The 15,772-nt window shown below is 36.9% G+C and overlaps 1 protein-coding gene across 3 annotated transcripts in view; it reads left to right on the plus strand.

Annotated features, from left to right (window-relative positions):
* Nucleotides 1-805: 805 nt before the first annotated feature.
* ric1 (RIC1 homolog, RAB6A GEF complex partner 1) overlaps nucleotides 806-15,772 on the plus strand; it is a 138,813-nt gene continuing 123,846 nt past the window's right edge. For all 3 annotated transcript variants that reach the window (XM_088629425.1, XM_088629428.1, XM_088629427.1), the window contains exon 1: nucleotides 806-1,359. In XM_088629425.1, coding sequence (XP_088485551.1) covers nucleotides 1,219-1,359 — 141 coding nt within the window. In that variant the 5' untranslated portion in view covers nucleotides 806-1,218. The remainder of the gene's footprint in view (nucleotides 1,360-15,772) is intronic.

The following is a 15,772-nucleotide window of genomic DNA, read 5'->3' on the forward strand; positions in this document are numbered from 1 at the left end:
CATTCGTGCATTGAGCTCACCGCAGGGCAGCACATTTCCCTGGCCCTGGAATTGATATATCTCCTTATGGAGACTATGCAGAATTATCTCACTGTAGTAAGGGGACATTGTGGGTGGAATGTAGATTGCACACTGGAAAAACCTTGTTTTCTTTTGATTTTGAGCCAAACACATGACTATTCTCTCTTTACTAGTTGTATGTAGTGATTTGCTCTGAACCACACAATGTTTCCCACAGAGTTTCTGCCCCAAGAGTTTTGATTGTTTTTTGACAGAGGGCACTATGATCTCCATGTAGCCTGGGGTACAGTGGGTGGATATGTCTCCCCAACATTATGTCTCCTGTAGAATCATGTCATCTGTCCCCTTTATATTTTTGATAAACTTGTTTTTCAGTCCAAATACTGATTTGCCCAGGCCCTGAATGTTCCACATAGTGATTGAGGGTGATAATTATGTGAATTTGAAGTTTTACAATTATTATTATTATTATTGTTTTCTGGAACTATATCAAATCAATGTAGGACATCATTTACAGAATTTATTAGTGTTTAGAAACCAAAATTTGGTGTTTAGGTGTTTTTCTCTGCACACGGAGGATGTTTCTACAGATCTCCATGTGCAGAGTTTCTGTGGGTTGTTTGTCCCATTGAGTGTAATCCTGGTCTGTGAGGAAATATTATGCGAAAGCCAGGGGGCGCCAGGCCGTCACTGGAGGGTGGTTCATGGCCGCAGCTGTGCCTATGACGACACGACTGAACTTCCCCTTACGCAGCAAAACTTCACTGTAGGCGGAGAGGCCGCTTCAGGGAGAGCAAATCAGGTGGAAGCTGAGTAGGAAAGCTGAAGATGGCGGCTGAGAGAGGGATAGTGGGCAATATCGGAGGTCTCTTCAGTTACGATTACAACAATTGCTGTGAAAGAAAGGTGGAGTTGTTCGGGTATGGGAATGCGACACATCACTGACTCGGGGGTCTGACTGCGGATGGTACCGAGACTTGGGATTGTTTATTAGCGTGAATGAACGATTTTTCACAGGGGCGAAAAGCTCCCAGCCTTCATGTCTTGGTTTTCTAGTGCGGCTGGACTGGAAACAACGCACAAGAGGGAGCGCAAACTGTTAATGTGTCGCTGGGACGAATTCCATTTGTCGGAGCCGGGAAATTAAAGGCATTAACTTCATCCACCGGACTGTCGAGTGGGAATTAATTCCTAATCATGTATTTTTTAACTGGCTGGCCCCGGAGGCTGCTCTGCCCTCTCAGAAGTGAGGAAGAGCCCTTTCACATCCAGCCGAGTTCCCAAAGGTTTTACTTCTCTGTGCTTTCACAGACTCAACTCAGCATCTGGTTCAGTCGGGTGAGTGTGTCTCTGCAGTGTGGAAGCGAAATCTGGATTCAGCCAAAAATGTCTGTGTGACAGATGTATGAATCCCCGGATTTTCTCACCAAAGCTGTGATGCGTGGCTTCAGTGTTGTGTACTTTGCCGCGTCACTGACTTCAGTTGTGTTTGCGGTTATGTATTAAGATATATTGTGTATCAGCTTAATATTTGATACATTGAAGATGTGACAATTTTCAGGTATCGTATCCCTAGATGTGCTCCCAGTTCAGTTGGTTTTACAGATCAACCATTAAATCATTAATTTGCTTAACTAATCCGATTTAAATGAAGAAATATATAAATTAATTGGGCCCAAAATATAAGTAGCCTTCCTACCTCGACTAACTTAGTTGGCCTTATTGGTCACAGAAGTTACAGTTTCCGAGTCCCAAATCTGTCGAAACTGGCAACCTAAGACTTAGTAACTGGATTGCGGTGCTCCAGATCTGGATTGGAGACACCTGGTGCCGAGTAATCGCAGAAAAACAGTGTTTTGCTTAGTTACGTTGAAGTGTCTTCGCTAGCTAGTAGTAGAGTGTGCTAATTTAAATTTCTGCTTTAGTTAGGAGCAACATTATCAGCTACCTATAAAGTTAATATAACGATCGGTACTGTTTGATAATGATCACTAATAAAGATGATTAAACGCAGTGTGACAGCACCCATTACATTGTGATAGAAGCACTTGATTAATTTCTTATGTTACACGAATGAGGTATTTAAGTTACCTGTTTGGAATATCTAATGAATGTAGGATGGTGCGAACTCCCGCTGATATACACGAATGTTTTTTTTTGCGCGTTTTAAGGTTTTTAATTTAGATTGCCTTGCATAACATATATATTGTCATGATAACATGAATATTGGAATTAATGTCAAGGTCCTCTGATGTATTTGGATTATATTCGGTGTATTGTACTACAGGTTAGAGGAAGTGCCGGTAATGGGGAGTGCAGTCAACATTCCCGACCTAGAGTTCTCCAAAATATAAATTCCGATCTACCGGAAACTGCTAAACCGCTTCTCTAGAAGCAGCTATAATTTGTCAACACGTGTTGATGTACGGAATTCAAATTAATTTGTGGAAATTTCAGTCTTAAGTTTAAAATATAGTATTGCGTACAAAAGGATTTGCTCAAAACATCTATTAGCCAGCACGTCCCTGAGAGACAATGGGAGATAAGTCAGTCTGTACATTGATTATTTTGTTACACTTAATTTTACACTTAACTGCATTCATGGAAAGAATAAAAAAATATCAGATAAACTGAAATAATATGGATTTAACAGGGGCACAGTGGAAGAAGGGGGACAACTGGTTTCCTCGGGCTGTTTCATCCTTTGTTTGCTTGTCTACAGTTGAAACACCTGCCTTATAATTAGTGATATATCTAATTTTACATTCAGCATTAAAAATCCTTGTATCATTTTAGTAGTAATGATTGCAAGGGGTTACTGGCTTTCTTGTGTTCCATTGGGTTCTTATTGTGTGAATTAAATGCACAATGCAGTTTATTAATGAGTTGGTACTATATTAAATGAGAACATAAGTTAAAAATGAAAGGAGGACATTTGGACTATCTGGCCTGTTAGGCAGTTAATACTGATCCAAGGATCTCATTTAGTCATTTCTTGAAAGAAGCCAGACCTCAACTTAGCTAACATAGCTTGTTCCATACTCCCATAACTGTCTGGATAAAATAGTACCCCCTGTTCTTAGTTTTAAATTCACTTCCACAATGTGGTATAGTTATCTCTCAAATCCAAGCAGGTGTCTGAAACAATTCCAAAGTATAAATCAGTCCATTTTCTAACTGCTGTCCATCGCAGGCCAGACAGACACAAATGCAGACGTATACACACTCACATCAGGGCCAGTTTTCCCAGAAGTCAGTTAACCTTCCAGTATGTCTTTGGACTGTGAGAGGATTCCAGAGCACCTGGAAGAAACCCACACAAATACACAATCTAAGAACATACAAACTGCACACAGATAGCACCCCAGTAACTGTCTAGGCAGACTGTCACTTCTCTAGGGCTCCAGTTAGAAACCTTTATTCTCCCCAATAACTGACCTGAGAATAAAGTAGCCTATGCTGTCTGTGGACTGTGTTTCCAATACCTTGCCAGCCTGTGGGGTTTACACCATAGTTCAGTGTGAGGGAATAAATGAATCTGTATCCTCTTGTAAGGTTTGTATGAACCAGGCAGAACCTAGCAGAAGCATTTAGTTTCTCTGGACATCTGAAATCCTCATTGTACAGCATCCTTGACATGTCACCCTAGCTGTTTATTCTTTGTTTTGTTTTTATAGAGGGTTTGTGGCATTGTTTTAAAAAACACATGGCCTAGCAAAGAAATTTCAGTGAGTATACTTATAGCTTATTGGATTTTCTAGTATTAGTAGATGTGCGTGAGAGGACAATGTCCGGAGTTCACAACTGAACTCCAAATGTGAAGAGACTACTGCCCCTTGTGATCCTTGTTAGTTTGCTATTACTATGTTTAAAGTTTGTGCCTTACAAAATACATCAGACACATAGTATTAATGAAAACTAAACATTTATTTAGTAAGCTTTCTAAACAGGCTTTTGAATCAGAATCTCTTTGATCATTTAAGAAACTATACGGTCTCTTATCTGTAACCTTTCTTAAGTTCCTAATACTTTCTAAACTTAATAGCTGTGCAAAGGTTTATTACATTGCTTTTGAGAAATGAATGATTTTCTCTTGTCCATCCTCTAGTTCACTGCTCTGATATTTTGTTTCCTGTGTCCATCATGCCTTGTGACTTCCTATTGCTTTGACAGATATCCTGTAACACCTCGCCAGGAAGACAAAACACTGTCTTGGATGATTCATATGTCCTTTAAAACTACAATGGCCATTTGAGCATGTGGTACAAAAAATGTACAAACTATCATCTGATTATATTTTTCTAGTCAAAAGAAGGTGACGGGTAATACATTTCACCATGCAAACCATCATAACTTCCTTGCCCTCTTTATGGTGGAAATACCAGATTTCTTTTTCATCTTAATGAATAGATATTGAGGTTATTTGAACACTCTCCTGTGTTATGGCCACATACTTCCCTGCGATCAGAATACAGTAAGCTGAAAAGATCAAGGTGATTTCTTGACCAGACTGATTTTTCAGCTTGAGAACGTAGGAAAAGCTACATGTTAAGTGATTGATAATTTGAGTATGTCATACTTTTAAACTGTTGCGACTCATCATTTTCAGCACTTCTGAAGTGTCAAGATAAGTTGATTTTGGTGACCTAAAGTTGTTGAATAATTTATAAATTATTGCTATTTTTGATGTTCATTATTTATAGAAGTTCACCCAATAATATTCAAAATAAAGAAATAATCACTTATCTAATTAAATAAAATATTGAAATAAAATGAAATCTAAGTAGAAAACAATAAAGCTAATAACCTAAGGGTCATCCAGTGGGTAAGCCACTGGACCTTATGCAATCAAGATGCAAATATTCCACCACCTGTGTCTAATCTTTCCTAATGTTCTTAGTTGATATGTCACAGTTTCCAATGTCATAAAGCCTTAAGGGCAGTATGACACCTCAGATTATGTTCCTAGAGGGTTCAGGTGTCCTCTGAATTTGGTTCAAAGCTCGTTTACTTAATTAACCTAATTGTGTAATTTAACACTTCATGACTCTTCTCAGTTTACTTAACATCAAGCAGATGTATCCTTTATGTGAGGAATGTGCAACTTCAGTCCTGTCATCATTCCAGCCCTTGTTGTAATTCCTTCATTGAGCTAAGTATTTGACTATCTAAACATTTGGATAGTCAAACACCCTTGTGTTTTTAGGCCTTGATTTATTTCTTTTTGAAGTATTTGTAGATTATGAGGAGGCATTTGGATCTCACTTCTTAGGTTTAAACATCAGCTGTCATTAAGTACAGCAATCCTTGAAAATCCAAAATCGGCATGTATAGTTCTGCAAATAATTAGAGCAGTTCATTTGGAAATATAAGTCCTCCTTGAGAAGTGCTGCTTCACAGCACTCCAGTACTGTGTTTTTGAGGTTTAATTATGGCATTTTATGATTCTTAAACCTGAACTCCTGCTCTGCAGCAGATATTTGTAAGTCTCCAACTGTAGGGCTCCATATTTTATCTTTGTAGGACATTGGATTTAATTCTCTTTTGTTCACAGTACTTTTTCACCTTTTATTCCTTATTCTTAGAATTTCTTTGACCAAGACATATATATATATATGTGTTTTCCCTCCTTGGATACCACATTATCTACAGCTCAAATGTCTGCATTTATATTTAGAGAAGGATCCCATGTATTTTTATCATGTTGCCTTCCATTTCCAGAAAGAGAAACCTATTGTTGTGGCTAGTTGGCATTAATGCAGTGGGTTGTTAGGCTCATTCAGCTCATTCACCCAGCTGCAGCTGGAAGAGGCTAAATCCTTGTTATAGGCATACACAGTTGTTGTGCATAATAATGTTAAGGTTAATGGAAAAGTATGTGAAAACATAAAACACTGTTTCTTTACCCCTTTGTTATTTATACAATATGGTATGGGAAACAGTAAAAATATTAACCTTGATGTACACTACTCTGCGATAAAAGGTCCAAAACCAAAAAATACAGCATTAAAATGCTAATAACAATTTTTCCCTTCAAGAGCTACATTCCTACAGGACTTAAAGGTACCTAAAGTGGTGGAAACAGTGGTAATCAGGGCTGATTACAACAGTTATTGATTTAATTGACCAAGTCTGCATTTCCACTGGTTGCTTTTTGCACAGAAGTGGGTTGGGTGAGGGCTGAATCATTGCACCCAGAGACCCTGAGTGATTGTGAAGATCAACTATAACTACAGTGTAAATGCAAACTGACATCGGGCTGGCTCACACAGCAGCAATGCCCCCTCCCCCAAGACAGACGAAGACCCTCAACACAAAGAGAAGGCATTTTTGAAAAGAATGGATATTGAACTGTTATTATTTGATTATTTGAGTACTTCAGGCTTTTTAAATGGACCATGTTCCATTTCAACGTGAACTGGCTTTTGCAGAATGACTGGAATATGTCTTTATATTTGTGTATGGAAACAATGGTAGATTTTAGGTACCATTAGGTACTCTAGGTATTTCCTGGGAGTAGTAGTATCTTTCATTTCAGGGTTGTCAAAACAACGGCAGCAAGCTTTTAAGTGGCACAGCCTAGGAACCCTGCACTACGAAAAATAATCTTAGATGCATTGTCATTACTTAAAGCAGTTTAGGTCCACATTCCCAGTGTAAACAGGGCACAGATGGTCTCCACTGTCTAGCCTCAGCCTTGCAGACCTGTCATGTACACTATAGTATGGATGTATGAGTGTGAAATTGAAGATTCAGATAGTATCATCATAGCAATCACATTTATACTGGGCATGCCAAAAAAACAACTTTTGTTATGCTGTCTAAGAGTAAGAAAAAATGAATATGTTGCCATTAATGTTTTTTTCTTGAATTGTTTTTATACATACTCTGCCATATTAATTCGCCTTATTTTCTGAAAAAAATAATTTTTAATCTAAATAAATTTGTCTGCCCTTTCACTTTGCACCTCTAGTTTTAGAGTGAATGTGGTCAGATGCTGCTGTCAGCACCGTTGAGTTTGTTCTGGTGCACTGAATATTTTTCAGGATGTTTAACTGTGGTCAAATAAAGTTATACTAAATACTGTCAGTTTTTATTCCTGTTATTCTTTTTGTTAAGCAGTCATTTCTGTGTTGGGAGAGAATGGAGCACCAGTGAAAATAGAGGGTGTTTTGCAAGAAGAAAGCCACGTTCCAAAGTTTACTGCTTGTTTAAGTGTATCTCCGGAAGTGCCTTTATGGAATCGGCCTGTTCTTTTGATTAGGTATATGTTGTGTGATCTAAACTTTGAGCTGGCATTGAAACTGACAACATTTTTTCCAGACGTTATATCTTATCCTGGTTTCCCTAAAGGGAACAGCACTGTCTTAAGTGATTTAAAGCAAAATATAAAAATTTGTCATTGGTCTCAGCATTTCAGGCATTCAAGAGGTGAATGAGGTTTTCAGCTACTGTAGTATGTTTTACAGGATATCGAATTATTCTAGAAGTTATAATATTCTGTCATTGAGTTTTTTTTTGTAGAGCATTGACAAGAGAAAGGATGAGCAAAACGAGAACATTTAGTTTACTTATTTGAAAAAAATGTATGGAAATGCATGGAAAGGCTCTGAGACTGCCTGTTGTGGCAATAATGGAATGAAACTTGTACTACAGGGCAATTAAGCGACTATGCAGATGAGAGGAAGCAATTCTCCATTGCAAAATCCATTTTATAAGGTTGTTTTGTTTTTCATTTTGACTGATTTCTTTTGGATGTAATACAACACGCTAACTTGGGAGAAAGGACTGTTTCAATCTGCCTTCACTCCCTAGAATGATTTTAATCTCTGGAGCAGGGAGGTGTGTGACATTTGGACCTCTCCAATGGTTCCTCTGGAGAGCATTGGCCAGCTGTCACAGTCTAATGTGCTGCTATTTTCATTCTCATCCGGTGACAGTGAGGCCTCCAGGAGTTCAGGCATGAAGCAGTTGTGCAATAGTCCCTGGGCCCCAGTATTATTTCAGCTGAAGTCTGTGCAAATAAATTCTCTCCTGTGTTTGTTCTGGTTGTTCTATTCCTGGAGACCTGAGACTAGGGGTTTCCTGGGAGCTTTCAAAATGTGTTCTATGGTTCTCCAGAATAGCGTGGATACATCCTTTAGAGCTTTACTCACTTAAACTTTGTAGTCTGTCCTTTCAAGGAGCTGAAAAGCTTGTGTAAGTTTGTTCCCTTTTCAGAATGTGAATAATAACAGGCAGTTTAATATTTTGGGGACTTGTGGAGACCCTATTAAGAAGTTTTTAAAAAGACATGGGCCGGTGTGCTCTATTTGTTATTTTAAGAGTACATTATTGCATAATCCTGCATTTCACTATTTTTCTCACTACTTGAATATTTTGCCCCTTAGTGGTACAAAATGGGGAAGCACTAAAGTGGCACTCAATTTCTTGTCCTTTCTAACATGATTTGGTCTTGGTCTAACATACACTGCCTTGCAAAAGTCTTCAGACCCTTTAAAAGTTTTCAAATGATGCTGTGTTACAAATGGTACACATCTTTTGCCAATCAGTATTTTTCTTGCAAACCCATGTGCTCTAGCTACAATTTATAAAAACTAAATTTGTCAGAAGATATCTGTAAAAATTTTAGCTTGAGCATGTGAGCTTGCAATAAAAATACTGATTGGCAAAAGATATGTGAGTATCATTTGTAATCCAGCGTCATTTAAAAATGTTTTTAAAGGGTCGGTATTCTTTTGCATATTTTTAATGCAATTGACATTTCTTTTTTTCTTTCATATTATGTATTTATTTTTTTGCTTTAAATGTGTGGAGTATGTATGTAGCAAATAATTGCTATTCCAAAGTGTCACGACTGCACACTTTAATGCAACAAAATGTGCAACTGTGCAAGGATCATAAAGGGTCATGAATAATTCTGCAAGGCAAGGTATGTATTGTAATAAGATATTTCAATATTCTAAATGTTATAAAACATCACCCAGTATCCCTTTAATGTAGGAGTATGTTAAGAATCCCTACTGGATCTCTTCATGAAGATCTTCCTGATGTTGCTTACTTTAATACATGCCTCAGCATTTGAGTAAGAATTAAAACAAATTTATCTTGCCAATAGAACAAACTTAGTTAAATGAAACTGGAGCGTGCAAGTGCTGATATGTCACTCTGCGTAATGTGAACTCTGCCCATAAAATTAATAACAGTAGCTTTGAGTGCGGCACAAAGCTCCTGTGGGCATAGTTACCAAATATCAACCACATACTTTGAGCCCTCAGTGCATTCTTAACAGTTTTGAGATAAAGGCAACTGACAGGCAGTCACTAAATCTTGTAGCCATCTGCTGTAGCTTTGTTCCTATTTGATCCAGTAGTGCTGGCTCCCAGTGAAGGTAGAGAATTTTTTCATCAACCGAGTTCTTGTTATTCAGAAATTGGGACCATCCGGCAGTTATTTCTCTTTGTTATTGATTCTGGGGATCTGTATCGGAGGGTACCTTTTCAGTGTGCAGTGATACTTCTGACAGTTCTTCTGTTTAGCCCAATCAATAATATGAGCTCTTCCAGATGGGATGTATACTACATTTTAATGGGACATGTTTTGAGTGTCCTTACCTGATGAGTATTTTTTTCTTTTCAGTGGATCTTTAAGTTTCCTTAAGTGCTTGTTTTTTTTTATAAACATTTGTGATTACTGTACAGAGTTCCAAACTTTTTCAGTCCACCCCAGTGAAGGTCTTTTGTTACACAGCCTTTTGAAATCATTACTGAACTTGTGCCAGCATCCTATTTTGGAACAGGGTACCTGTCTGAGCAGAATTCCAGAAAACAGCAGGACAAGTATTTCCACTGATATATATAATAGTTTTTCATTATATATTTTTCATTTGTTTGTGTGTGGATGATTGATTCTTAGGTATTAATAAAAGGATGGTGGTGATAAGCTTGTTTGGACACTATATGTATTCTCCAGCTAGTCACATTATTTGCTACAATCATTTTGGGATCGCCGGGGTCTTACATCGTGGTACCATCCAACATCAGCACTCTACAGTAGCTCAGTATAATACTGCACCCATAAATCCAAGTTCAAACCAAATGCCAATGTACCTTAAAAATAATAGAACTAGGAGCAACCAGCATTGCAGTCACTGGTCTAGTGTTTCTCCCTAAGATGTTATTTGGTCTGTTTTATTTTAATAATTGTTTCAGTGTTTTTCCTGAATCATTTAGAATATAAATGCATATTCTGCAACACAAGATAGTACTTGCTGCCCATTTAATCTTAGTATTAGTGGCTGGTGACTATTACACAGTTTTGTTGCCTGCAGGTTGACTTTTTTTTCCACATGCTCAGAAGCCAAAAACATAGGGATGACTAAGGAAGAACTGCAGGGCCAGGCAGTTGTGTTTCTGCAATAGAACAGGATAACTTTTGTGAAAGCCTGCAGCTTTTCAATTGATGCAGTAGTTCAACAGTTTGGCCTAAATTAGAGACAAAACCTTGTATTCCAGTTAAATTTGATGTTGATACAAAGCGGTGATAGACTAATTTGTTGTTTAGTTATCAGTAAAAATGCTGCAAAACAAAAAAAAATATGTTTCAGATGTTTAATTTGAAAAGCTGCATCTTTAACATAAACTATATTAAAATATTTATATTATAATGTCAATATACCTTATAATTTTTGAACATTTTATCAAAAATTTAAAATGGCATGAACATCAGAAGTCCTGTTAGGAAACTTTTGTTCAAGTGACAGCATGTGAATGAAAGGTGGTTTTGTAACTTTCATATTCCTTTTATAACAATATGCATGCAGCTTTCAAAGTGTTATAACTAATATTTTAATGTGGGATGTTATTAAGTATATACGTTTCTAAGTTGGTAAAGCAAAGTTTGTTCACAAAGGTTATTAATATCCATCTATAATATACTGTATGTTTTAAGTAAAACAAAAGGATTTTAATGGCTAAAAGATTTCATGTATTTTTTTGTTCTTTGGAATTCAGAGAATGGAAAAACACTTAATTGGCTGCAGAAAAGATACAGTATAACTTTTAAGAAACTAGTCTCAGACTGCATCAATTTCAGTGATATTAGTGATTAGGACAAGAAAAGGACAACTGCTTAACACAGTTGGCTGCTGCCTCTTTCTCAAATCTTCCATCAGCAGTCAAACATTGTTACTAATCATAAGATCAACACCCTTTAACAATTAACAAACCATCTGGAATGATCAGATTTGAGACTCAGGATTTCAAGGAATGCATAAAAATGTAGAGTGATCAAACAGACTTTTTTGACAATGTAGAAGAATATCCAGGTTTAAAATAATATGACAAAAATAGTAATTTTGTTAGTTTCATTTGCTCGGCAGGTGCTTGACTTGAATTAGAAAACTTTGTTTCTTCTCTGCAATAAATCAGAATACACAAAAGTATGATAGCTTGATGTAGAATATTGACATTAGGAAGGATGTCTGTTGCAACTTTAGTTCCATGTCTTTTTTTATCTTGAGGTCCATGTCAGAAATACTATGCCATGCACCTTTCATATGCAAATTGTATGGTGGCAGTGAATTGCTTTCAAAAGGTGAAGTTTCCTAACTTTTGTGTGTCATTAATACCATTTACAAGGAGGGATAAGTCTCTGCAAGTTTATATAACAGTGCAATCAGGAAGTTTCTTTGTTGAGTGATATCATTCAAGTTCAGGTGATTAATCTCTCCGATATCCTGAGGATTTTTTCTGTTTGAACAAATGCTTGTGCTTTTCTTGTGTACATAGAAAACACTTGTTAGATATACAGGTACCTATTTTCTATTTAAAATGGATTATAGTTGCTTTTACTTTTTATCTTATTTTCAGTTAATACTATTTTTTAATGGAAATTCTGAATATTTGGATTGTTTCTTGCGTGAGAAAATGATTAATAACTTGTAAGAAGTAGATTTAATGCTGTTCACTTTAGAAATACTGGGGTAATTCTGCTGTACCTTGTTCTTTTGTTTTGTGGATTCACATTGATATCTTTCTTCTTTGATAAAAGTTTTATTAAGCTTTATCTGCATTTATGTGCTAACTGTATTAAATACAAGAGTATCTGAGTAAGTAGTTATTTTTTGGAGTGATTGCTTAGCACAGTGTTTCTCAAACTTTTTGGACCAAGTACCACCCTTGATCAAACCAAAGCATCAAAGTCATTACATAGGAATCACAGAAAATCTCGCTGACCAATATGAACGCGCAGGCACACACACAAATATAATAAAAATAACACTGAGCACGTAGATAATTTGGATCGGAATGTCAGGTTCAGCAGCAGAGCTAGTGTCGATGGCCGATAGGGTTACCATTACGTCCCTAGTGTATGGTAACTTATGTGTCATTTTCCCAGACATGACCTCTATGAGGGAATTTTCAAATATCCAAAAATGTCCGGGATTTCGACACCATTATTTTCACCATGAAGAATAATTAACACAAATTTTAAAGATAGTTAGAAAGAGAGAGAATTTCTTAACTTCTCTAGTTCGCTTCGCGAATTACTTGTACGTCGTCGTCTTGTACGTGTATGAGAGAGCAAAATCGGGCGTCAGTATAGTGTCTTTACCCAGTCTGTGCAGTGCGGAAGCATTCCCTCGAAAGTATCCCTATTTTGTTTCAGACACAAAAAGGCAATTCGAGGACAGAGTTCGTCAACCAAATTAACAGATTATTTTGTCAAATCTGACAGCAAAACAGAGGTTACTTTTATTGCAGCCGAGGAGATTTATGCATTTCTCACAGTTAAACATCATCAACGTTACTTTGCCAATGAAGCTAAAACGGGGGATATTTTGAAAACCCTCTTCATCCCGACCCCCTTCGCAGATAAGCCAATAGGAAAGTTTCTCAGGGTGTTCTCTTTTTTTGATGTTCAAATATGGTAACCCTAGTGGCCGATGTATAATCCTCCTCGTTCTCAACGGGAGTGCATGATCTATTGGACGTGGCATCAATACTCTTGGCGTCTATTCCTTTCAGCCATGACATACTTGATTTTTGCAAGGTATTCATTTTCGATCACTTGTTCAGTCGGCGAATATGGCGCTAAGCTGTGTCTGAAAGCTCGAGGGGAGTATGAACACTCAAGTATTAGCGCGCGCTGGATACGCTAAGTAGCTAAGTACGTAGGCTGCGTATTTGACACAAACTAATTTGATTAAAATAGAATATATGAACTGTTTCAAGATTTCTGAAACCGATTAAGTAATTTAGCGATGACGTATTTACATAATTTGTTATTATTCAGTTTTTAATTCCCATTTTTTCAGTGCACACAACAAATTTCCAGGGTCATCTGGCGTACCACAGTTTGAGAACCACTGGCTTAGCATTTAGTGCGTTGCTTTTATTATTTCTTTGTTACTAAATGAAAAAGTAATTTTCTTTTAGTGCTTTACAGCCACATTAGCAAGTCCACAGTAAATGATAACACCTCCCTTTATTTCAATTTACCTTAACCTTTGAGCTCCTAAATAAAAGCAGGTTTTGCACACAGTTAAAAGTCTGTATGTAAATGAGTCAGAACTGGTATTTATTACGTTTTTTTGCGGTTCTGTTTCTGCAAACCCCCTTTTCTGAGTTATCCCTGGATCTGTTATTAACATAAGAAAAAAGCATTGTTCTTCAGGTAGTGTATTACAGGTTGACACATTAACCCTTATTTATCCCCAAGCCAGTACTAGATAGTTGCTCACACAGGGCCAAGTCAACATGGCAGTGATCAGCACTGCTCTTTTTATTGATGGCTAAGCTAGGATGAGTGTGCCAGCGTGAGGACTTCAGTGATAGAAGATTCACCAGATGCTGAGATATATATCATTTATTTAACATTAACTTAAATAATACGGCTGTATTATCATGACATTTCACTAAAAGATACCAATTGTTTTCCCATCTAAATCTGAGAGAAATGAGAGCTTGAAAGAGCGATCTTGCTCTTGTGAGTCTCTTTATGAGACTTTGAGAATCTTCTGATTCTTATTGCACCAAATACATTGTTTGGCTGTAATAATAATTAATATCCTATATTGTGAGTGTCCAGTGATTTTAATACAGTTTGAGCTTTGGAATATTTGGTGCCAGTAATGATTTTCTTTTTCAGGATCTGCAGCTAATATGGAAAATAGGTGCTTAAAAACATTAATGAAATAAAGAATTTGAAATATAATAGTGATTATAAAATATTTGTTGTGTAATGTGTATGGTATGATTAATTTCATCACTGTTTTTTGTCTTCTAACTTAGATTAAAATGTACGAATGTATATTGAAACAGATTTTGATAAAATGTTTTACCTTTGAAATATTTTAAAGTTTAGTTTGTGACTAAAAGAAAGTGAGACATATTCACGTGAGATTAATTTGAGCAAACTTTTGTGTTTATACAAGGAGTTTCTGTACCAGGGTGCCATCCGCCCAGGGGAAATTTGGTTCTTTTTATTTATTAAACATGACTGTACTTGATCTGTAAGCTCTTGGAACAGTTTTCTGTTGTGTACAGGTTTATGAATTTCACAGAGCAACAGCAAGATACACTGTGCTGTTCAAACAGGAAATACCGTTCCCAACCCTACATTGTGAAACAATGCTGAAATACTCAGTACCTAGAGTATGGGTATAATGATTTATGAACACATAGTAGAAAAATGTATTTACTGTAGGTCATTTATAGAAAGATTCTTTTTCTCAGACTCTCATTTCATGGACCTCAATGTCCACGTGGACTTAGAAATAACTTTTTTTCACATTCACAGCCCCATCCTACTGACAATTATAGTTGTAATGTTAAGTTATTAAAACATTGTTTTGCACATTAATTTTAAATTGGTTATGATAAGATCTGCGCTACTTATGGCCATGTGTATAATACTATAGTTATAATGCATTACTTTAGGGGAGTTGCCCTCTTGTTAAAGCAAAACAAAGACAAATGGTGATTCTAAAGCCGATTTACTATACTGTATGGCAGTGGTTCTCAAACTTTTTGGACCAAGTACCACCCCTAATCCAACCAAAGCATCCAAGTACCACCTACAAGTCATCTTCTCATAGGAACCCCAGAAATTCTCAAAGACCAACATGAGCGCGCGTGCACACACTCACACATACATATAATAAATATCATATTAATAAACTATAATTTGATATAGCGCCTTTAAAGGTGGCTTCTCAAAGTGTTTTACAGAAAAAAAAACATTAACAACAACTAATAAAAAAGCACCATTTCAGTGAGAGGGGTGAGCCTGTTTAGTTGAGCAAAGCAGATGTGAATTAATTTTTCGAGCCTTGATACAATTCACAACGGAGTCTAACAGATATTAAATCGTCAGGCATTTTCTTGACGGCAAAGATCTCGCGGTGGATGTTGTAATGCGTGCATTAATTTCTGGAGCAACCAATCTAATTCGTGCAACTACACCGTTATGTCGCCTTGTCATTGCTCTAGCACCGTCTGTACAAACTCCGATGCATTTTATCCAGTCGAGGCCATTCTCTTACATAAATTCATTCAGAAGCTGAAATACGTGCTCTCCTGTAGTTCCTGTTGGTAGCGGTTTACAGAACAGAAAGTCTTCATGGGACATGCCCTCAAACTCGTATCTAATGTAAACGAGCAAATTGGCCAAATCGACTACAGACTCATCTAATTGCAGTGAAAAACATCTGCTCATCTTAACGAGCTCCATCAGTGTACTTTTGATA

Source organism: Lepisosteus platostomus, chromosome 4, assembly GCF_059453375.1.
Source record: "Lepisosteus platostomus isolate fLepPlt1 chromosome 4, fLepPlt1.hap1, whole genome shotgun sequence".
NCBI lineage: Eukaryota > Metazoa > Chordata > Actinopteri > Semionotiformes > Lepisosteidae > Lepisosteus > Lepisosteus platostomus.